Source organism: Bubalus kerabau, chromosome 22 (genome assembly GCF_029407905.1).
Source record: "Bubalus kerabau isolate K-KA32 ecotype Philippines breed swamp buffalo chromosome 22, PCC_UOA_SB_1v2, whole genome shotgun sequence".
NCBI lineage: Eukaryota > Metazoa > Chordata > Mammalia > Artiodactyla > Bovidae > Bubalus > Bubalus kerabau.
The window spans coordinates 37,962,822-37,987,098 of NC_073645.1; the positions used below are offsets into that span (position 1 = coordinate 37,962,822).

Consider the following 24,277-nt stretch of genomic DNA (forward strand, 5'->3'; position numbering starts at 1 on the left):
GTGTGTGTGTGTGTTGGGTTTTGGTGGCATGATTAAAATCTATCTATGCTAACTCATTAGCTGTCTCTAACATTTTCATCTCTTTTCTTTTTCAAAGTCTTTACCCTTTACAAGTCACCCCTTCTCTCCAAATGGGAATAATCTTTCAGAATCCCATCAATATACTTTTATAAATCAGGCATTCATAAACATAATTTATAGCAAAACAGAGGTAATCTAATGGGCCTTAAGGACATTACTTAACTTCTCCTGGGTCTCATTCTTCATTTCTAGCATATGGTGATACCTGCTCAGTTAGCCTCACTGGATTCTTAACAAAGACTACTTAACTTATGCAGATGAAAGCACTTGGAAATTTTTAATATTACTATGTGCATATTAATGCACATTTCTTAAGTGAACTTTAGCATGTAAAAAGTGGTAGACTATGAATGTTACATGTAGGCCTCTATAATAGTTCTCAAAATGTGATCTTCAGAGCCTTGGCTCTCCTGGGATTGTAAATAGATGCTATGTGAATAGTGCTTCTATGGATAAAACATTGGGAAAACACTGGCTTTAGTAAAGTTAGGCTTCTGTGCCTTTGTACTCTCTTTTTTTCAGAGTATTTAGTAATTACTTCATGGACTAAAAAGATTATATCAACTAAAAAATACCCTTTTGGTGGAGGGTATTTATGTACTGTGGGACATAAAACCCAAGATACATTTTATTACTCTGAGTCTTCCAGTTTAATTTTCTAAGCTATGATTTTGGTTTTTGTAATTCCCTTGATCTTTACTAGTAATAATATTGAATTGAAACCAAATTTATTATTTTACTTCTAGTGTAATATATATGGCTGTTTATATAGGAAAACAAGTAATTCAACAATTACAACTAATTGTATTTTAGATTATTTTTTTCTGTTTCAGAAGGGCTTCTAAGTTGCCAAAATGTGGAAAAAAAATGTTTTTAAAGCTTGTTATACCTATGTACTTATATTAAATACCTAGACCTGCTTTTAGGTAGGCTACACCTAAGAGGATAAAATCCAGAACACTGTCCTGAGAATGTTTCTAGTCATTGAATCCTGAGTTATTTGACATCTCAAGATTTCTAATAATTGATGTGTGGATTCTGAGGTTATATGTAAATGAAAAAGTTTTCTTTAATCATTTTTCTTTCCATAATCATTATGTAACTCATGAACTATTTAGATTTTTTTTCATTTGTTCCTATTTTTTGCAACTAAAGCTCTTCTTTACATAAAATGAAAACTTTTCTTTTGAAATATCAAATTATTAAACTGATTTAAACATTTTATTTTGATGATTCCATTTTAGGCTTTTCTCACGTAAATTCTATTTAATTTTGCATGCATACATGTAAAATTTGATTTAATGATTTAACTTTATGATACATTTTCCCAGTATTGATGTTCATGAATTTTGCCATATGAACCTTGTGTTATATGTCATTGAAATTACCCTCCAAAATAAAGTACACCTAATTTGTTTCCTTTAATTTCCTTTATTCATTGAAATTGTCATTGAAATAAAGTATGTCATTGAAATTACCCTCCAAAATAAAGTCATTGAAATTACCCTCCAAAATAAAGTACACCTAATTTGTTTCCTTTAATTTCCTTTATTCTCATACATATAAAATTATTTGTGAGAATTTTAGACAGAAGTTATTTTTATTTAGGGAATAATGCTAGTTGAGTAAATCACGTTAAATTGTAGGTCACGGGAAATTAATGAAAGCTTTCCTAATTTTAAGTATTGTATCTTTGTTTGTCCAGGGATCGTTTTGTGGTATGTGTCTTAAATTGTTCTTTTATTTCGTTTTTTGTTTTGCTGTTTTCGTTTTTCTAGCTTGTGACGAATGGAAACTGCTACCGAAACCAAACCTTCACAGAGACGCCAACAGATTTGGTCACTCTGCAGTTGTCATCAACGGGTAAAAGCAGCGTGTTTACCAGTCACACTGCCCACGTATTTTGTTATTCTTTAAGCAAACTATTGTTTGTAATCAGTGGCAGTAGTTTTATGGATCGCTTCAATACCGTGGGAATAAATTTTGGTTCAGTAACCATTATCCTCCTTTCTTTTCTGTTTAAATTTATTTAAGGGGCAGGGGAGTATCAGAGGAGAGATGCTGAGATAGAGCTTCAGATACTCTTTAAAATTTTCATCCTGCCTTAATTTCTTTCTCCAGAGATCAGATCATGAATGATTTCCCTAAAAAAAATCAGCCTGAAGTTATAGAAAGGCTGGCCACATATTTCTATTGAGGAGAGCAAGGGAAGTGAGAATAATTAGGTTCTCATTTTGGTTCTGTCATAACTGAATGTGTGACTTTTGACGAGTCCCTTAACCTATCTGGCTTTTTCATGTGTGTGTGCTCAGTCTCTTTAGTCCTGTGCTGCTGCTAAGTCGCTTCAGTCGTGTCTGACTCTGTGCGACCCCATAGAAGGCAGCCCACCAGGCTCCCCCGTCCCTGGGATTCTCCAGGCAAGAACATTGGAGTGGGTTGCCATTTCCTTCTCCAATGCATGAAAGTGAAAAGTGAACGTGAAGTTGCGCAGTCGTGTCCGACTCTTCGCGACCCCATGGACTGCAGCCTACCAGGCTCCCCCGTCCCTGGGATTTTCCAGGCAAGGGTACTGGAGTGGGGTTCTATCGCCTTCTCCGCTTTAGTCCTGTAGTCCTGTCCAATTTTTTGCGACGTTCTGGACCATAGCCTGCCAGACTCCTCTGTCCAGTGGATTCTGCAGGCAAAAATACTGGAGTGGGTTGTCATGTCCTCCTCCAGGTGATCTTCCGGACCCAGGGATAAAACTTGCATCTCTTATGTCTCCTGCGTTTGCAGGCGGGTTCTTTACCTGTGGCTCGGACGGTAAAGCGTCTGCCTACACTGTGGGAGACCCAGGTTCGAGCCCTGGGTCTGAAAGATCCTCTGGAGAAGGAAATGGCAACCCACTCCAGCATTCTTGCCTGGAAAATGCCATGGACAGAGGAACCCGAGAGGCTACAGTCCATGGGATCGCAAAGAGTCGGACACGACTGAGCGACTTCACTTCACTTCTTTACCACTAGCGCCACCTGGGAAGCGCATCTGGCCTTTAGTACCCTTATATTCACTGGGAATTTGGACTGGATGATCATTAACTTACCTTCCTCCTGTAGGGTAGTGTGATTTTGCTATTTCTATAGCAAAAATTCATTAATGTGGACTCATGACCATAAATAACATGCTAGATCATCCATTAGCTTAAAATTTGTGGTTCATAATGACATTTTTATCAGGTCATTTTATTACTACCTTATTCTAATTATGTAAAAGTTGTCCAGTATGATGCTGAAAATAAAATTGTGCAAATGGTATCAGTTGGCTTTTGTAATGGAAATAAGTGAAATCCAGAGTGTAAACATAAAGACTTTAAGCTTCTCTGTTGAAAATTGCATTTCGTTGATTTTTATTTTACTTTTTAAATAATAAAAAATATTCTTGAAGTATTTTCTGATCTTTTCCATAAATGAAAATTAGGCTGTTTTGAGGCCATTTCAAATTTCTTTGGTGCTGGTAGTATTACTTCAGTAATCATCTGGGCTTTTCTTTTCAAATTGAAACTTTGAAAATCTTTTTGATTATTTTACTCTTGGTCATTTTATTTTATAAAAGGATAGTAACAGTATACAAAGAATTCTATATCCAATTTCTAAATTCTTTGTATTCAAAAAATTTAATTCTATATGGCAATTCTAAAGTATATCTTGTTATTTCCATATAGCTACTATATATTTCTAAAACTGTTTCCTACCTAGATAAAAAATGTAAAATGCATATTTAAATTTATTTTAGAAACTCATTAGATACTTTTTTTTAAGATTCTTGTTTTGTTTTTAATAGGTCCATGTATATATTTGGAGGATTTTCTAGTGTACTCCTTAATGATATACTTGTATACAAGCCTCCAAATTGCAAGGCTTTCAGAGATGAAGAACTTTGTAAAAATGCTGGTCCAGGAATAAAATGTATTTGGAACAAAAATCACTGTGAATCTTGGGACTCTGGGAATACTAATAATATTCTTAGAGCAAAGTGCCCTCTGAAAACAGGTGAAATATTTTTTTACTTCTTTTTGACATAAAGCATCTCTACTTGGCTTGAAATGGAAGTGCATTCCTGCTCATAAGAATTACCTTAATAGTTTTCAAAAATTAAAAACTCATAATCCTCTAATTAAGAATCCTAATGTTTGAATTTAGCAGTGATTAATAATTTAATATCTTTCTTAACTATCTTTAGTTTTCTTTTTTGAATGTGTAATAGTCATATATCTCTGTGTAATAGTAATATATCAATTTTGACATGTAACATAGCCATATTATATGAATTATTTTTGTATGTAAGTATAAAATTCTCTCAAATACATCCTTTCTTAGATATATTGTATGCTTCAAAGAAATAAAATGAAGTAATTTATTCTGCATTTGGTACTTTTTTTCTTCCTGAATTATTGTCAAACCATCCCATAAAGCTAAAAAGTTTCTAGAATTTTGATGTCCTGTTATAACTCAATATTTCTTATAAAATATTGAATAAATAATTCAAACTTATGAATGTGCATACCAAGTTGCTTCAGTCATGTCGAACTCTTTGCAACCCTGTGGACTGTACTCCTCCAGGCTCCTTTGTCCTTGAGGATTCTCCAGGCAGGAATAATAGAGTGGGTTGCCATGCCCTCCTCTAGGGGATCTTCCTGACCCAGCTCAAACCCGCATCTCTTGTCTCCTCTTTTGGCAGGCAGGTTCTTTACCATTAGCACCATCTGGGATGCCCTGATTTATGAATAATTAATAGTAAATATTTATAAAGAATGATTTGGACATAAATTTTCAGTTTTCTTTGAATGAATGGGGCTTTTATATATTTTTGGTGCTACAATGAACAGATCAGGTTTTGCTAATCTATAATCAGTCAGATGTCTCTAGATAGCTTTATGAAGAATGATAAACAATGAGCATTTGTTATAATCTTTTCTTTTAAATGTATAGTAATACATTTTGTTTAATAAAATACCTCTAAGTCTTTTCCTTCCTTCATAATGTGTAAATGTCAAATGAGTGTAGGATCCTGATAGAGTGAATAATCAAGAGGAGGGCAGGAGGTATTTAAATCCCTGTAAATCCAGTTAAATAAAAAAACTGCCTTCATATTGGAGAACTTATTTTGATATTGATGATTATATTTATGGTTTAAAAATGTCCTCGTGATTCTTAGCAGATGTTAAAAATATGTGAATTAAGAAGTGTGACATTTTCTTTTCATCCTAATGTGTTCTGTCTCCCATTTGTATCACAGCTGCTTCTGATGACAGATGTTATAGATATGCAGATTGTGCCAGCTGTACCGCCAATACGAATGGATGCCAGTGGTGTGATGACAAGAAATGCATTTCATCAACCAGTAACTGCAGCATGGTTAGTATTTATGGGTAAATGATGATGTAGCTAACACTGCTACTTTATAATCACTAGCTTACCTGTACAAAACACTGCTACTTTATAATCATTAGCTTACCTGTATCAAGACATTTAGAAAAGGGAAAGGGGAGAGGCAAAATAGAATTATGGTATTAAGAGATATAAACTACCATGTATAAAATAGATAAGCAACAAGAATATATTGTATAGCACAGCGATTTATAGCCATTGTTTTGTAATAATGTTAAATGGAATATATAATCTTAAAAATGTTGAATCATTATGTTGTATACCTGAAACTAATTCAATATTGTAGCAAGTAAGTGAAGTCGTTCAGTTGTGTCCGACTCTTTGCGAACCCATGGACTGAAGCCTACAAGGCTCCTCAGTCCGTGGAATTTCCCAGGCTAGAATACTGGAGTTGGGTTGCTGTTTCCTTCTCCTGGGGATCTTCCTGACACAGGGATCATACCCTGGTCTCTGGCATTGCAGGCAGACACTTTACCATCTGAACCACCAGGGAAGCCCTATAAAATTTTGTTTGCGACACCATGGGCTGTGTAGTCCATGGAGTTCTCCAAGCCAGAATACTGGAGTGTGTAGCCTTTCCCTTCTCCAGGAGATCTTCCCGACCCAGGGATTGAACCCAGGTCTCCCACATTGCAGGCGTATTCTTTACCCGCTGAGCCACAAGGGAAGCCCAAGAATTCTGGGGTAAGTAGCTATCCCTTCTCCAGCGGATCTTCCTGACCCAGAAATCGAATCAGGGTCTTCTGCATTGCAAGCGGATTCTTGACCAACTGAGCTATGAGGGAAGCCCCAATATTGTAAGCCAACAATTAAAGAAGACACTTAGAAAATATGTAGGGCATCACTTTACTTCTTGATATGTTGTCAGTCAGTCTAGATTCCATGTTGAATCCAATAACCTTTACTTTCCGTGGATAAGATTGGAAAATTCTTTCAAAACTTAATTTAAAAAGACTGTAGCAGAAACATTGGCTTCTGTGCTGATAGAAATAGGAATGTCTAAGTAAGTATTGAAGTCATTTCTATGAGAATCTTGTCAGACATGTGTTAATAGTGTTGTGACTTAGGTTTTATTTACATGCTTTGTGTGCAAGCTTAATCTAAAGTGTTGATATTAGTAGTTTCATTTGATCATTAAAATCGTCTATAGATCTGTGTTTTAAATTAAAAAAATTTTTCTTTAGATCTGTGGTTCTCTGAGGCAATTCTGTCCCGCACTGGGACATCCGGCAATGTGTATTTTTCGGTTGTTTTCACAACTGTGGGACCGCTACCAGCATCTAACATAGAGAAGCCAGGGACACAGGTAAACATCCACAGTGAATGAATAGCGCTGACACAAAAAATCATCACCTGGCTCGAAGTTTCACTAGTGATGAGGTCAAGAACCTATTTTAGGTAGACTATTGAAAATATAATGAAATTAATATTGATAGATTAAAATAGATCAAGAGGAGTAAAAACTAACCTTTTAATGGTGGCATCTCAAAATGTTCCATGTTTTTTAGATGTCAGCAAATTGAAGGAAAATTTTTAAAAATTATTAAGGATTGTATTCAATAGGATTAAAGATTCTCATATTGGAGTGTAGCTTAAATAACTAAAAAAAGTTCCCATACAGATTTTAAACTAAATACATATTAATTTTTTCTTTTTTTGAATTTTTATTAAGCGAGAAAAGTATCCACTTGTTTTTCAAGATAGCAGGAAGTAAAAGGTAAAGAAAAGGGAGTTTGAAAACTAAGTAAAAAGTTTTTATTATGTTATCTAAAGTTTTTCTCCAGTAACCAATCATATTTTGAAATAATTAAAGCTTTATGATTCTATTCTAAAATAATATTAAAATCTTAATAAGGAAAGCTTTGAATTATTGCCTCATCAGATTGAACCCTTTTGTTTTTATACTTACTGTGTTGGTGTATACTTTGCAGAGATATGTTGCTTTATTTTTATTTTTTATTTTTTTTTTGTTGCTTTAATAATAATAGATACTTCAATTTTATTTGAGTTTGAATGTTAATAGAACATGACTCACTTTGAATGTTTGAATTACTTTTTTATATTTGCATAATATTCATGTAATGGGAGTTATATTAGTGAATAATGCAGACATGGTATCAAAGTAAAATAAAACATGGGAATAAGGGACTAAAATGGAGAATGTCATTAGATAAGAATTGCAAGCAGATTTTATTTAAAACTTTGTTCAATAACTGAGTTAATTTGTATTTAGACATTTACAGTATGTGAAAATACACATCTCAAAAATTGTATTACGCAAATTACTATAAAGTATTCATTTTATAAAGTGGCCTTTTCCTTTAGAGTTTAGTGTTGATAATGTGTTAAAAAAGAAATCAGTGGGTGAGATAGTACAAGTGAACAGATGGAAGTCTCTTATAATTTAGACTTTGATGTAATGTGTCTTTTGGACAGTTTTATCAGAATGTCTGGTGATTAAAATAAACCAAATGCTAATAGATACAGAAGGGTCTATGAGATTTTAACATAAATGATGTCCATTGATATTCTGTTTCATTATTTAGTCATTTTTACGGCAAGTTGCATATTTTGTGCTCTAATAGCCCAAATAACTGCTTTTTTCTTGCAGATTTTCATTTTACATTTACATCTAGATATATTAGGGTGAAGATGAGTAGAGTAGGGGTTATTCTTCATAGTCTGTTTATGAATGTGCATCTGGTTCATTAGGCCAAAAAGTGCCAGCCATGTTTCAGAGTAGCAGTCAGCTTTCTTCTATTATTGAATAAATTGACCCTGTGTGTGATGGAAATACAGTTTCATCTATTGTACTGGCTCAGCATCAATAAATGATGATACTGTTATGAAGAGCAGTAGAGTTATTTCGATGGTGACTCTACCATTGCTGTTCTAAAGATTGGCATTAAGTTCTCATTCTTCCTCTTATTCTAATATGTTGTTTAGCTATTCTCTTGTCTTTCTTAGAGACTACTTTATTTATCAGATGATTCAAGTAAATTGATTTGTTTTCAGTTATGTGACAAACATTTGGAAGTATAGTAATCCTATAGACTAATACTAAGATTTATATGCTATATGAGAAAAAAAAGCTTTGAGTCAGAAAAATAACATCAAGAAAATTTGCATGTTCCTAATGAAAATGGTGGTTGAATAAGACTTGCAGTACAATTTGGGCTTTAAAAAATGTATCTTATGTGATTTTTTTTAAAGGAAGAATAAGATAAAAATTTCTTCAACCATTTTTAGGTATGGGAAATTATACGTAAGTTTTAATTGTCAAGTTTTTTGGTTGAAAAGAAATATTTAATCACCCTTACATGAGAAAGCCTCAGGTAAGAGTGTCTACCTCTGGAAAGGAAAGGGAGCTTATGATGCAGCATGTGTTTTTTTTTTTTTTTTTCCTCAAAAATGGGTCACAAGAAGAGTTGAGCCCAAAGAATCTGATTTTCATTATCACAGGTATTGGTAACATCATGTGAAATAGCAAACCTTGATATACATAGGGAACTCACACCAAAGTTCCTATGTTGCCTTTTGTTTTGTTTTTTGGCCTTTAACCTTCAACCTCTTAGACCTGAAATTAGTTGAAATATGAGTAGTTGTGTAATAGGACTGATCAAAATGTAACTTTTGCAGGTTCTTTTCAACCTTTATTGAGGAAATGTGATAGATACACACAGGAGAAACATCAGTTAACCAAAATCATTATTTAATGTCTGTGGAAGTAACCAAAACTGTTATTTAATGTATGTGGAAGTAAACTTAGTTTGGGTTATTGAGAAAATAATTTATTGTTTTAGATTGTATTGGATTTTGATAAAGCATCTCTTTAACTTTTGCTTCTCACTATTTCCTGGAGAAGGCAATGGCACCCCACTCCACTTCATTCCCAGGAGTCTGCATGATAATTTTATTATGACTAGAATTCTTGGATGTGATCATTGAGAGAAATGACTTTGTTCATCAGCTTTATTTATTGAATTGGAAGCCTGTTATCAGATTCATTAGAATACGTTTTCATTACTTGATTTCTGTTTCAGATTGTGTAATTTGCTTGTTTTTTCAATAAGCATACATTCTAAATCTAAGAACTTTGCTTCAATAAATAAATGAATAAGAAATTCTGATTCAGTAGAACTGGGTTTGGTGTTAGAAGTCTGTGCTGTAAAGTTCACCAGGTGATTTATGTGTACGCTCACTTCATAAGTCATTACTGTACAAAGGCGAAAGGTAACACGTTTTATCTTTTAACTTTATAGTCTGTGAAAAACTATACCAAATGCCATGTGAGAAATGAGCAGATTTGTAACAAACTTACTAGCTGTAAAAGCTGCTCACTAAACTTGAATTGCCAGTGGGATCAGCGACAGCAAGAGTGCCAGGCTCTACCAGGTAAAGATTTATATTTGGTAAATCGGTTTTACAGTCCACGGATGAATGCTATTTTTGTAAAGAATGTTTAGTAAGAATATTCCATTTTCTAAAATTAAATCAGTAGCAAATAAACAATAGTATTGGAGTAAAGATAGCAGTGTTTCTACAAGAAAGATTTATACATTTGTTTTCGATTAAGACTTTCAAAGTATCTTCTGTTTATTACTGTTGACTTGATCAGAATACTTTTCAATTAAAAAATTGTATCTTAAAAACATAGAAAATAGTAAGTACTCAGATTAATATCCAGATCTAACAGTGTTAACATTTTGGCATATTGGATTTAAGTGCCCTTTATTTTTTAAATTCCAGGAGCATTTTTTTACTGACTGTTCTTTTTTATTAGACATGGTAACATTTATAATAATTATTATATGATTCAATGAGATGCTTAAGTTCTGTAAATCAGAACAAAACTCATTTGAAAAAGAAATTTCAATTTATTTTTACAGTTAGCATTCTTCTTAGTAGACCCCTAAGTATTCTTTCTTTTGAATATGAAAGAGAAAATCAGAAAATCAAAAACTTGTATAGATATTTAACCAGTTCCATCTTCTTGTTATACAGATAAGCTGAGACTGGTTACATGACCTGCTTAAAACAGTAACTGGGTGTTTATCTCTGTTCAGTTTTTTGCCTGTTTCTACCTCATGATTTTTTTTTTTTCATTGAAAAATATCTGAACCTATGTAATTCTAGAAAGTGTTGGAAAATCCCTTCATAGAATTTAAGTCTTTCTTATAAGTTCATGTAATAAAATAAAAATTAGATTGCCTTTAAAAGTACCATTGAGATTTTGGAATTTTGTGTATGTACTAAGCTTTTAAATAACGACGTATGCATGTGTGTTCATTTTGAGTAATTTAGAGGATATTAATGTGGTAGGCAAGATTTGAAAAGCCAATAGTGAGATGACACTTAACTTGAAAGTAATAATTTCTAAGTGTTAAAGTCTAAAAGCTACATGTAGATTAATAAAAATACTTATAAAGTTTCTTTAAAAAGACAGAGTAAATCCTGGACTAAAATTAAAGTTGATTGAAGGAATATATATGTAAAGGAATATTATTCAATAAGAAGAGAATTTGATTACCAGTGGAAATTTGGGAAAACAATAGTGAAGTTATATTTAGTAATACCCATCTACTCTTGCCTGGGAAAAAATTTTGGTTTGGCCTAAGGGTTGTACTTGACCAAGTTATTACTTTGGAGAATAATAAATATAATAAGCTATTTTATTATACCTAACTCCCCTTGTTCTGTATTCATATTTACTAAGAGCCAGCTTGGCATTATATGTAGTTTGGTTTCTGTTCAGCTTGTCTCAAGGAAGTGAATGCTCTAAATGGAGAACTTAGTCTGTAGTAATTGCCGTTTTCCATGAAAATTTGTGAATTGCATTTTTTCCATTGATCTCCTGTGAAATTGGCAATTTGAATTTATTAAGCTTAACCTATTTTAAAAATTAGCTACTATCCTAAAGTTGAGGTGGTGCTCAAAACTACAGAAACTTAAGACATCACAACATTTGGTTTAGTGCTCTGATTTTGTTTTTAGCCTCAAAGGCCCATGCGTTGTTTGCATTTGTATGATTCATTAACCAAGTATTTTTGATCTTATAAAACAAAAGATAACCAAAACTAATGTAAATCCTTCCTTGATTCAGTAAGGAAAGAAAAAGCTGAAATTTAACAAAAACTCCTGCGCTGTTTCCTTGAAGTGAGCTGGTAGTTTAGATTTCAGAAGACAAGGAAGATTGCTGTATGTGTAGCCTGAAAATGGAAACAGAGGCGTTTGAAGTCTTGCTAAGTGAATGTGGTGTATTGAGTGCTTACTGTGTTCCAAGCACTGTGTGTTATTCTCATTACGTAGTTTAATAGGACAGTAGTTATTCAAGAAGCAAAGGGCCCTGTAATACTGAGATAGTGTGTGCTTTTGTAATTCTCATTCTGTTATAGGTTTACTCTGTATTAATAGTTTTCCAAAGGCTACATAGTGTATGATTCTAATAGATTGAATGTTAAACCAACATTAAAGGGATTTGCAAAAATATAGAACAAAGCCACACTCTTTTATTTTTTGGAGACTATAATTAAGAGAAATTAAATATGCTACTTATTTTGTTATGTATTTCCCTAACATTTTTTAATGAAAAAATTTAAACATTTTTTTATGATTTTTTTAATGAAAAATAGAATTCTAGTGAGGACACTCAGTAACCACACCCTAGATTCTGCGATGCACATTTTACTCTGCTCTATCTCTGATTTCTCTGCCTATCCATCCCCTGTTCATTTATCAACCCATCTCAATTTTTGATGGCAAGGGCCTAATTTAAAACCGTCAGCTTTACTTTCTCAGGGAGAAAATGTGAAGATATTAATACATCCTCTTTGGGTGTATAATAATAGCATTAAGGGGCAAGACATCCCAGAAACTGGAAGAGTAGGTTTGTAATAAAATTTTAAATGAATCAATACATGTATTTTTAAAAGATTAGTTTTAATTTTTAATATGGTCAAGCTCCATAGATATGAAATGTATAAGGAAAAATCTGTGGCATTCTCAATAATTTTTAAGGGTTTAAAGGGGTCTTGAGACCAAAATGTTTGAGAACTGCTGCTTTATAATAATTCCATAAGACCGAACTGATGCATCCAACCTGAAAGGGCAAGAGACACTGATATATTTAGTGATATGAAACTGACGGATATTCAAGTCAAGCTTCACAGATTGGTGTGTCAATAAAACACCTCAGTGTTAATGTATCCTAGAGCATAACTATATTGAATTTATAAGTCTGTGTTTTAGAAAATAGACACTGTTTTAAGTTCAATTTGGAGCCTAAGGATAAACCACTGTTACTGAATAGTATGTTTAAACTTTCAAAAGACCTGAAAGGTTATGTAAAAATAAATATTTGAAAGCAAAGTTTCTAGTTTCCTTACGAAGCATAAATGAAATGAGACTTCTCGCCCCATACTTATAATTAAAGAATCAAAGAACCCAGCTTATATCAAAATAGTACACCTGGGCTAAGGAGATTAGTTAATCTAATTCCATAGCCCAGAGGACGGTTATTAATAGCTACACTTGTAGGAATAACTTGCTTTTGTTGTGTGCTGGTTATTTTTCTACTGAAGTGATCTTGTATAAAGTGAACCTTGCGACATATAAATGCAGTAGTGATTTCACTTGCTGTGAAACCATATATCAATACACTAGATTTACACAGAAGACCTAACAGTCAACAGATTTTGACTGATGTTACAGAGCCATAGCTTTTCTTATGTTTAATAGAGAAAAAATTAGGATCTTCTGTTCTTATTCTTCACCAAAATATTAGTCAGATTTTGTTTAGTATAATACAAGGATATATTTAAATTTTATCATAAAAATTATTTAAGCAAATCTAGAAGTTGTATTTATTTAGCATTCTGAAATAATTGAAAAATACGCATGTGTTTGGATAATCAAAAAATAAGACATGATTTTTTTTTTTTTTTTGACTAGCTCATCTTTGTGGAGAAGGATGGATTCACGTTGGGGATGCTTGTCTTAGAATTAATTCCAGTAGAGAAAACTATGACAATGCAAAACTTTACTGCTATAATCTTAGTGGAAATCTTGCTTCATTAACAACTTCAAAAGAAGTAGAATTTGTACTGGATGAAATACAGAAGTATACACAACAGGTAACAACTGTATTTGTTTTTATTATGGGAATATGCTTATAATCATATAGCTATTGGCAATGAATCATTCTGTTTGTTTTTAAATACATTATTTTTAATAAACCTTGGAAGTGAAAGTAGAACTCATTTCAACAGTAAGTAGTTAGGGGGCTCATTCCGTACTTGTATTTGGTAATATGCCCCTCCCCCCAGGTGGCAGTGGTAAAGAATCCACCTGCCAATGCAGGAGACGCAAGAGATGTGGGTTTGATCCCTGGGTCAGGAAGATCCCCTGGAGAAAGAAATGGCAACCCATTCCGGTATTCTTGCCTCGAGTATCCCATGGACAGAGGAACCTGGCAGGTTACAATCCATGGGGTTGCAAAGATTTGGACATGACTGAGCACAACACAGCATTTGGTAGTTTGGTAATTTTCTAAATTGCTTATCTCATGTTTTGCTCAGTAAACCATTGCATTACCTTAGCAAAAAGTCATCTCATATGAATAAATATACTTTAAAACTTGTGTGTATAATTTAATAATTTGTTTGAAGTGTTATTATTCTTGTAACTTAGGATGTCGCTTATGATCAGAACACTAGACCAGCATATTGGCAATATTGGTATAGGTGTATTTGTGTGTATGTGTGTTTATGTGTATGTTCTGAGGGTTAAAATTTTGAATTATCCTCTTACTATAGATATGCTTGAAATAATATACAAGTAGTTAGCTGGACTTAAACAGATCATTAAAGTATATGGAAGATTTGGAACATACAACACTTGGAAGCATTTTTAATTTCCTTGAAAGCTGTTTTATGGAAAATATTTCCATAGAAATGGACTATTTGCTTGGAAATGGTATCAAATATCATTTTACAATAAACTTTTAATAGGAATCCATAGTAGTTATTTGCTGTTCTTGGGATGTTAAAATATAGCCAACTCTTAAGAACAGATTAAGTTGGAGATTTGGAACTAATCTACGAAACGTAGTTTTGAAATATCTTAGTTCATATACTTACTTGAAGTGTCTTGAAGACATTTGAAAAAATTGAGTAGATTATATTATACATTGTATTGTTTTAGGTGTACAACATAATGATTTGATATTTGTATTTATTGTGATACATGTTGTTCTTGAATTTCTTTTAGATTCTGCATATAAAAATATATGGTATTTTTCTTATCCTGACTTATTTAAATTAGACCTATCCATGTTCTTGCAAATGGCAAGATTTCAGTACTCTGTGATCTCACATATATGGTGAATTTAAAACAAACAAACAAACATCCTAAAAACTAAAAAACCAGGCTCACAGACAGAACAGTTTGGTATTTGCCAGAGGGAAGGATGGAGGGTGGGCAAAATGGATGAAAGCAGTCAAAAGGTACAGACTTACAATTATAAAATAAATAAGCCATGAGGCTAGAATACACAGTGCGATGACTGTAGTGAATAATACTGTATTACATGTTTGAAATGTGCTGAGAGAGTAGATCTTAAAAATCTTCACAAAAAACTGTGTATGGGGACATATGTTAACTAGACATATAATTCTACAATGTATACAAATATTGAATCATTATTTTGAGTTCTGGAAATTAAAATAATATTATATGTCAATCATGCATCAATTAATGGAGCTTTTCTGGAGGCTCAGATGGTAAAGAATCTGCCTGCAGTGCAAGAGACCCAGGTTCGATCCCTGGGTCAGGAAGATCTCCTGGAGAAGGGAATAGCTACCCACTCGAGTACTCTTGCCTGGAGAATCCCATGCACAGAGGAGCCTGGTGGACTACAGTCCATGGAGTCACAAAAAGATGTGGACATGACTGAGTGTCTTTCACTTCACATACCTCAATTAAAAGAAAAAGTATAGTCAACACATAAGAATAGCTTAAGTAGGAGACTTAGAAATAGTTTACTAAACCTAGTTTTGAAATACCTTATTTTGTTCAGATATATACTTGAAATATGCAATGTAAATTGTCATAGCATCATTATAGACTTTTGAATTTTGTGTCGAAAGTAAAATTAGAGCTCAGTATAGATTAGTTAAGTGATAAAACTAAACAATAATAAATACCTCAGATCTGAGGTATGTACACTTTTGCCCAATGTTTAAAATGTATACACACATATAGACACCACAGGCTAAATAATCCACAAAGTGGCGTGATTTCCACACGGGGCTTCCTGGTAGCTCAGCTGGTGAAGAATGCGCCTGCAATGCAGAAGAGCCCAGATTGATTCCTGGGTTGGGAGGATCCCCTGGCGAAGGGATAGGCTACCCACTCCAGTATTTTGGGGCTTCCCTGGTGGCTCAGCTGGTAAAGAATCTGCCTGCAATGCGGGAGACCTGGATTCAATCCCTGAGTTGGGAAGATTCCCCTGGAGAAGGGAAAGGCTACCCACTCCAGTATTCTGGCCTGGAGAATTCCATGGATTGTATATAGTCCATGGGGTTGCAAAGAATCAGACATGACTGAGCAACTTTCACTAATGGAGGTATGACAATAATTCAAATATTGCTTTGAAAATGGTATTAGATTTCAACAACTTTTTTCGACCTTAGATTATGACTTCTATTTGGGCAAGGAGTCTTTTGGTACAGTGCAGTGGAGATGGTTTTGGCTTGAAAACATCTCAGAACATATATTACCAGTTGCTTTCCATTGAAACAGTTAAGTGATATGTTTTTGATATAGATGATTTTTAAACATTGGGGACAAATGATGCATTAAGTATCAAACTGATGGAGAGCAGGCATCACATATCTCTACACCTTAGTAGCAAGTTAACTTCCACAGCTCTATGTTCCTCATCTGTAACCTGGGATAGTTATTTGCTACCATCCTGAATATTCATTGGAAGGACTGATGCTGCAGCTGAAACTGCAGTACTTTGGCCACCTTACTTGAAGAACTGACTCATTTGAAAAGACGCTGATGCTGGGAAAGATTGAAGGCAGGAGGAGAAGGGGACGACAAAGGATAAGATGGTTGGTTGGCATCACTGACTCAGTGGACATGAGTTTGAGTAAATTCCGGAAGTTGGTGATGGACAGGAAGGCCTGGTGTGCTGCAGTCCATGGGGTCACAAAGTTTCGGACATGACTAAGCCACTGAACTGAACTGAACTAATGTTTATTGTGAGAAATAAGTGAGATGTTGTATGTGAAGAATATAAATTTTATTTAAGTGTTTACTAAAGTTATTATTATTATTTGCATTTTTAAGATAGTTATTTTTGTATGTTTCCACTATTGCTATTACTACTATCTCTAGGAATCATTAATTAGATAATGAATTTTTAGGTAACTAAATGGATTTATTCAATGAATAGTTACTATTGATATTGTCTATAGAAAAATATTTACCCCAAACTGGTGTTTTAAATTTTTCCATTTTACAAAGCCTTCCCCCCATCTCCATTAATTATACTAGGATCTTTTTCCTCTTAAGAACATTCCTGATTTATGCTAAAGAATATGAATATATGTTATGGATTTTCCTTTTGCTAATAACAGGGGTATAAGTGTCTGAGTTTTAAAAAGTGACTTAACAGTTTTGTATAAATACTAAAAAAAATTAGAGGGACTTAAGCATATAACCCTTTTGAAATGTTTGTATGAATATTCAATTCACTGTTACTGCCTACCACAATTTTTGTGGTGGTATTAGTGTGTGTGTTTCTCATGAGTATTGACATGGATAATTTAATTTCTAATGACATTTTATATCTGTACAGAGTCAAAAGTCTCCCCCTTCATTAGTGAAATTGATAATTTATATCCTTGAGTTCAGTTCAGTGCAGTTCAGTTCAGTCACTCCGTCGTGTCTGACTCTTTGCGATCCCATGGACTGCAGCATGCCAGAATTCCCTGTCCACCACCAACTCGCAAAGCTTGCTCAGACTCATTTCCACTGAGTCAGTGATGCCATCCAACCATCTGATCCTCTGTCATCCCCTTCTCCTCCCGCCTTCAATCTTTCCCAGCATCAGGGTCTTTTCTAAGGAGTCAGCTCTTCGCATCAGGTGGCCAAAGTATTAGAGCTTCAGCTTCGGCATCAGTCCTTCCAATGAATATTTAGGACTGATTTCCTTTAGGATGGACTGGGTGGATCTCCTTGCAGTCCAAAGGACTCTCAAGAGTCTTCTCCAACACCAAAGTTCAAAAGCATCAATTCTTTGGTGCTCAGCTTTCTTTATGGTCCAACTCTCACATCCATACATGACTACTGGAGAAACCATAGCTTTGACTAGATGGACCTTTGTTGGCAAAGTAATATATCCTTAGTTTTTATAAATATTCAAAATTTTACATGGACATTACAGTATGATACTTAGTTGTCTAATATATTAAATGCTTGATAGTAATAGGGTAAAGAAAAACTATAATAATTCAGTTTGTATTATTAAACCATTTTTGTGTGAACTGAAGCTATTTTTCTGAAAAGGATGGGCTAATCTTCATTCATTTAGTATGTATCTATTGAGCACCCTCCGGAGAAGGCAGTGGCACCCCACTCCAGTACTCTTGCCTGGAAAATCCTATGGACAGAGGAGCCCAGTAGGCTGCAGTCCATGGGATCGCTAAGAGTCAGACACGACTGAGCAACTTCACTTTCACTTTTCACTTTCATGTATTGGAGAAGGCAATAGCAACCCACTCCAGTACTCTTGCCTGGAACATCCCATGGATGGAGGAGCCTGGTAGGCTGCAGTCCATGGGGTCGCGAAGAGTCGGACACGACTGAGCGACTTCACTTTCATGCATTGGAGAAGGAAATGGCAACCCACTCTAGTGTTCTTGCCTGGAGAATCCCAGGGACGGGGGAGCCTGGTGGGCTGCCGTCTCTGGGGTCACACAGAGTTGTACATGACTGAAGTGACTTAGCAGCAGCAGCAGCAGCAGCCTTATAGTTGAGGATAAGATGCACATGGTATCATCTAGGAGAGATATCTTGATTTTTAAAAATATTTTTGAAAAATGTAACAGAGTAGTATTTGTAGTTTTGTTTTTAGTTATATGGAGCATACAACATAATTTAAGATCTATTTACATTTTTGTACTAGCACGTGCTTCATTGTTTTCATTACAAAATTGAGGGGTAGTTATCAGTGAATATTTGGACATTAGTTCTACTGAATATATTTAACTTACAAAGAGCTTCTTATTGGTAGATCCACATTCTTTGAATTTTAGAAAAGTACTTCTGTTTGGCTTTGGGCTTCCCAGGTGGCTCAGTGATAAAGAATCTGCCTGGCAGTGAAGGAGCTGCATAAAACCATGAGTTCAATCCCTGGATCAGAAAGTTCCCCTGGAGAGGGAAATGGCAACCCACTATAGCAGTCTTGCTGGGATAATCCCATGGACAGAGGAGCTTGGCAGGCTACAGTTTATGGGGTTGCGGAGTCAGACACACCTGAGCAGTTGAGCACAAGCACAAACAAGCACAGTGTCTGGTGTTAGAACTCAACTGCTTTTTCCTTTGTTTATGTTATTCTTAGTGTTTACATTAAAATCTCAAAAAGCGCTACTTGAGAAGCTTCACATTTCAAGACTTCTTCAAGTTGCTTATTTTTTCTTGCTTATGTTTATAAATCATAAAGATTAGACCAACAATTAATTTGAATGTATGCGTCTATGGTGTCGCATGGAGTCGGACACGACTGAAGTCACTTAGCAGCAGCAGCATGATGAACTTAGATTCAATAGTTTGCGGACTATCCTTCTCTGTAAATGTTTTGTTTCATTAGAAATATGAAGTTTAGCAAAATTTCAAAGGTGGAATTTTCTGCAAGGTGACATTGCATTAAACGTATCATTATAGAAAGGGAATTATACCCTGGCCCATTGCAGTTGTATAAACTTAAGATAACCCTGCCGTCATAAATGGAGACTGACACATTCATGCACTTTAAAGAGACATCCTGGGTCAAATGATTATTCACTTATTGGCAATGGCTAATGAAATGTTGCAGTGATTTATGGTGTACTGCAGTAATTTTCATAATATAGTAATTTATCTTTTGTTTCTCAACTGCCTGTCCAGCTCATTTACTGGGTAATAGTTACTTTAAATGTTTCATCAACTGCTTATTTTCCTGCTCTTCTCTTCTTCCTTGCAGATTCTTATCATGATGATTTAGAGAAAAATGTTTCATTTTAAATGACTTGTCTTTACTATAGATAGTTTGGAAATACAGGCAGAGTTGCTATAATGTAAAGCACAATTATTCATCTGAAATATCTGTGCTGGATTGATTCCTGCTGTTATTATCAAGAATTATAAAAATATTATAGCTTTTTTGTTATCAAAATATATTGAGAATAATGTATGAAATATATGATGGTCACAAGACAAAGCAGCATGTGTGTTTTTATAATTAGAAAACATTATTTATTAAGCACTGTCTCTGTGTCAAAAACTGGACGTTAGAAAATAACTATCTCTGTTCTACTGGCCTTGTTTAGCAAAATTTATTGTCTACCTCTGATATGTACAGTACTTTGCTGGGTGATATGAGATCTGTTCTAATGAATGTTTGTTGTTCTTTAGTCACGAAGTTGTGTCTGACTCTTGCAACCCTATAGACTCTAGCCCACCAGGCTTCTCTGTCCATGGTATTTCCCAGGCAAGAATAATGGAGTGGGTTGCTCTTTCCTTCTCCAGGGGATCTTCCTGACCCCGGGACTGAACTTGTGTCTCCTGCTTGGCAGGTGGATTCTTTATCATTGAACCGCCTGGGAAGCCCCTAATGAATGTTAATAATACTTTAATTTTATTTAAGGAATATTTGTTGAGTATTTATGTGTAAAAATCATTATATTTGTACACTGTATAAATTTCAAGGTCTACAAGTTCTTTAGAAGCTCTCAAGGACCATTTGTACAACATATTTAGAATAAATACTGAATTAATATATCTTACTTCTATATTGTCAAAGACCCGGTGGAGGAATGTATTTTTCTCTACCCTGACAGTCGGTAAGGTTAAAAAAAAAGATGATGTGGAGTTTTGAAACCACTTCACATTAAAATATAATATTATTAACTCGATAACTTCAAACATAAATGTATTATTATGTGTATTTAAGTGGGAATGTTTCGGAATGATGTTAGCAAGATGGTAGAATGGATATTTCTGATACTCATTCCCTCCCAGAAACACTGATTTAACAAATTACCCATACACAAAATACCTTTCCAGAAGCTCAGGAGTCCAGGCGAAAGGTTATAGCATCAGGCATGGCAGAGGGAATACAGAAATAAGAAAAGACTGATTAAAGATGGTAGAGAGGACAGTTCCACATTACCTGCATCATCCTTCCCCTAAGCCTCCACAGTACAGTGAAATTTAGTGAGAAATACCCTCTGAAAAGGGGAAAGAGGATGAAATGAGCACTGGTTTTGCTGTGGTCCCCACCCTCCAGCTCTGCTCTAATGAACTCCAGTGCGTGGATTTTCCCTGTGAACCCAGGTGTCAGGTACACCCCAGTGCCAGACTGGCTCCTGTGGCCTCAGGCTGCAGACTGGTGCCCACAGACCCATCGTCCAGGCCAGCCCCCATATATTCCTGGGCTCTAGGAAACCTAAGATCCACGTCCTCCCTTGGGCTGGCCTCTGCAGACCAAGGGTCAGGCTCATTCCAGGGGACTCAGGCTTCAGGCTGTCCCCTGTGATCCCAGATACCAGGCCCACCCCCATGGACACAGGTATCGCACCTATCTCATGGACTCAGGGCCAGGCTTGTCCCAGTGGACCCTGGCACCAGGCTAACCCCTGCAGCCTTAGGACCATACTTGTGGGCCCAGGTGCCCAGCTTGCCCCAGCACCAGACTGGCCCCAGTGGATTTACGCTCAAGGCCTGCTTCAGTGCCAGGTAAGCCCTGTGGATCCATGCCTCTGGGTGGCTCCCGCAGATCCAGGCTCTAGACTGACTCCTGTGGAACGAATTTGCTCGCTTGGCACTGTGGACTAGGTTCTAGGCCCACCACTTTGTACTCAGTCACCACCAGCCCTATTCCAGTGGACCTCTGTGCCATAGTGGCCCCTTCAGACCTCGGATCCAGGCCTGCACCCTGGCTCCAGTTCCAGGCTTGCCCCTATGGAGCCCTTGGTTCTGAGTCTGTCCATGCAGACCCAAACTCCAGACCCTCTCCAGTGGACCCAGGATCCAGGCTTGTCCCTCTGAACCCAGGCACCAGACAGGTCCTCTGGATCCAAATTCTAGGCCTGCTTATCCATGGCCTAGGCTATCCTCAAGGGCAGCCCACTTGAGGACTTCAACAGTAAGCTTGCCACAGACCCCACCACACAGTCTGCCAGAATCCCTGGATAGGCTGACTGGAGAAAGGCTTTCCCTACTGAAGCCAATCTGTAAAGACTGGAAGAGGTGGTTACTTCTTCACATGTGTAGACACCAATGCAAGGCCATAGGAATCATGAAAAATCAGGGAGACATGATGTTACCAAAGAACAAAGTAAAGCATGGGTAAGGACTAATCTAGGGGCTCAACAGTAAAGAGTCTGCTTGCCAATGCAGGAGACGTGGACTTGACTCCTGGGTCGAGAAAATCCCCTGGAGAAGGAAATGGCAACCCACTCCACTGTTCTTGCCTAGAAAATCCCATGGATATGAGGAGACTGGAGGGCCACAGTCCCTGGGGTTGCAAAGAGTTGGACATGACTTAGCAGCTAAACAATAACAACTGACTCAAAAGAAGTGGAGATCTACAAACTGCCTGACAATTAATTCAAAATAACCAATGAAAGAAGCTCAGTGAATTATAAGAAAACACAGATAAACAGCCTAGCAGTATTAGGAAAACAGTATATGAAAGAAGAGTTAATTGACTGGTTCAACAAAGACAGAGAGACCAAAAAAAGAACCCAAGAGTAATTAATGGAGCTAAAGAACACAATGACTGAACTAGATAATTCCACATAGAACTTCAGTAGCAGACTCTTATCAGGCAGAATAAAGAGTCAGCAAGCTCAAATACAAGTCATTTGAAATTACCTAGAGTTCAAAAAAAGAGAATGAAAAAAAAGTGAAGAAAGCCTAGGGAACTTATTGTAGACCGTAAGGAATCAATGTATGCTTTATGGGAGTTCAAAAGCTCATTTAAAGATATAATGACAGGACACTTCCCTAATATGGAGGAGGAAATGAACATCCAGAGCCATTAATCCCAAAGGACCTCAAGCAGATTGAACATAAAAAGATCTTCACCAAGACACATTATAATAGCCCTAAATAAATCCATGCATTTATGATCAACTGATGATAGCCCAAGGTGTCAGGAATACAGGATGGGAAAAGGACAATCTCTTCAATAAATGATTTTGGATATTCTTATGCAGAAGAATGAAAGTGGATTCTTTTTCTCATACCATATACAAAAAGCAGTTCAAACTAAAGACTTACACTTTAAGGCTTGAAACTGTAAAATTTCCAGAGGCAAACATGCAGAAAAGTCTTGTTGACATTGGTCAGGGCAGTGATTTTTTTGAATGTGAGCCCAAAAGCACAGACAAGAGCAAATGAGATTGTGTCAAACTAATAAGCTTCTGCATAGCAAAGGAAATAACCATCAGAATAAAGAGACAACCTGAGAAATGGGAGAAAATGTTTATAAAACATGTATCTAATAAAGAGTTATTGTCCAAAATATATAAGGCACTCAAGCATCTTGACACACACACACACACAAATATACCCAGTTAAAAAATAGGCAAAGGACATAAGTAGATATTTTTCAAAGAAGACATACAAATGGCCATCAGGCAGATTATAAAAAGGGAAATGAGAATCAAAACCAATTGAGATATCATCTCACATTTGTTAGAAAGGCTGTTGTCCAAAAGACAAGAGATAACAAATATTGGCAACAATGTGGAGAAAAGGAATCCTTATATACTGTTGGTGGGAATACAACTGGTATAGTCAATTTGGAAAACAGTATGGAGTTCCCCCCCCCCCCCCCCCACCAAATTAAAAATATCATGTGATCCAACAGTGCCACACCTAGTTATATATCCTGTGCTGTGCTTAGTGGCTCAGTCATGTCCGACTCTTTGCGACTCCACGGACTGTAGCCCTCCAGGCTCCTCTGTTCATGGGGATTCTCCAGGCAAGAATACTAGAGTGGGTTGCCATGCCCTCCTCCAGGAGATCTTCCCAACCCAGAGATCGAACCCAGGTCTCCCACATTGCAGGTGGGTTCTTTACCATCTGAGCCACCAGGGAAGACCAGTTCTATATCCTAAGGAAAGTAAATCACTATCTTGAAGAAATATCTGCACTTCCAAATAGCCAAGTTATGGACACAGCTTAAGTGTTCATGAATAGATACATGGATGGATAAATAAAATATACAAATATAAATATATACATATATATATATACACACACATGTATAATTTTATTCAGACTTAAAAAAAATCAGGAATTTCTGTTTTTAACAACGTGGATGGACCTGGAGACACATTTATGCTATGTAAAATAAGCTAGACTTAGACAAATACTGGGTGTTCTCATTTATATGTGGAATCTAAAATGGTTGAGCTGATAAAAGCAGATAGTAGAATAATGGTTGCCAGGGGCTGGGTATAGGAGAAATGTTTAACTGTAGATGAGAGGATACA

General features: G+C 35.7%; 1 protein-coding gene across 1 annotated transcript in view; it reads left to right on the top strand.

Moving 5' to 3' along the window:
* ATRNL1 (attractin like 1) overlaps positions 1-24,277 on the top strand; it is an 802,696-nt gene that overhangs the window by 159,834 nt on the left and 618,585 nt on the right. Inside the window, exons 11-15 of the mRNA XM_055559801.1 lie at positions 1,860-1,944; positions 3,898-4,106; positions 5,353-5,471; positions 9,767-9,899; positions 13,455-13,636. Coding sequence (XP_055415776.1) covers positions 1,860-1,944; positions 3,898-4,106; positions 5,353-5,471; positions 9,767-9,899; positions 13,455-13,636 — 728 coding nt within the window. The remainder of the gene's footprint in view (positions 1-1,859; positions 1,945-3,897; positions 4,107-5,352; positions 5,472-9,766; positions 9,900-13,454; positions 13,637-24,277) is intronic.